The following is a 694-nucleotide window of genomic DNA, read 5'->3' on the forward strand; positions in this document are numbered from 1 at the left end:
CTGAACTAAACTCTGCAAAAATATCTCTATTTGTTTGAGGCTTCCCATCTGGATCAATGTCCATGATGGTACGCCACAATTCAGAGAATCTAGCTCGTTTTTCTTTGGGCATATATATTCCATGCCATAGTGCTTTCAACATGTAGTCAATATTGATCAGAATTTGCCCAATTCTGGTATCATAATAAGCTGGAGGTAATTGACAAGAAGAACTCTGATCATAATTAGCTTCTAAACTGATTGAAGGAATTTGATTTAAGCAATAAATTCCAACAGCCAATTCCCTTATGATTTGATGGACTTCTCTATAGTCTAAGAGGGCAGTAGGGTCTACAGGAGTCAGTAGGATTGCAGTGGAGAAGGCTACATTATTTACTTGACTCATAATTCCACACGGGATGTCTAGTTGAGTGTGGACATCTTTGGCAGACAACCAGCTAACTAGTGCAGTAGTCAGCAACTCTTGTACTTCACTCCGATCATATTTTTCAAAAAAAGCAGAAGCATTTCTCTGTACTGCTAAATTCTCCAGGTAAGTTTCTTCATCTTGAATCTGATCAAATCTAGGTGCTCCTTTTTTGGGCAATCTTAACATTTCTAATTAATTCTAGTGTGTCCTTTTTGAAGTTTCTGCAATGAATAAAAAGGAAAAGCAATAAAATTTACCATAGTAATGAAGCTGAATTTCTCAAGA

General features: G+C 36.6%; 1 protein-coding gene across 1 annotated transcript in view; it reads right to left on the bottom strand.

Moving 5' to 3' along the window:
* ANKAR (ankyrin and armadillo repeat containing) overlaps positions 1-595 on the bottom strand; it is a 73,751-nt gene extending 73,156 nt beyond the window's left edge. The window contains exon 1 of the mRNA XM_007464978.1: positions 3-595. Coding sequence (XP_007465040.1) covers positions 3-595 — 593 coding nt within the window. The remainder of the gene's footprint in view (positions 1-2) is intronic.
* Between the last annotated feature and the right edge of the window lie 99 nt (positions 596-694).

Source organism: Lipotes vexillifer, unplaced genomic scaffold (genome assembly GCF_000442215.2).
Source record: "Lipotes vexillifer unplaced genomic scaffold, Lipotes_vexillifer_v1.1 scaffold903, whole genome shotgun sequence".
Lineage (NCBI taxonomy): Eukaryota > Metazoa > Chordata > Mammalia > Artiodactyla > Lipotidae > Lipotes > Lipotes vexillifer.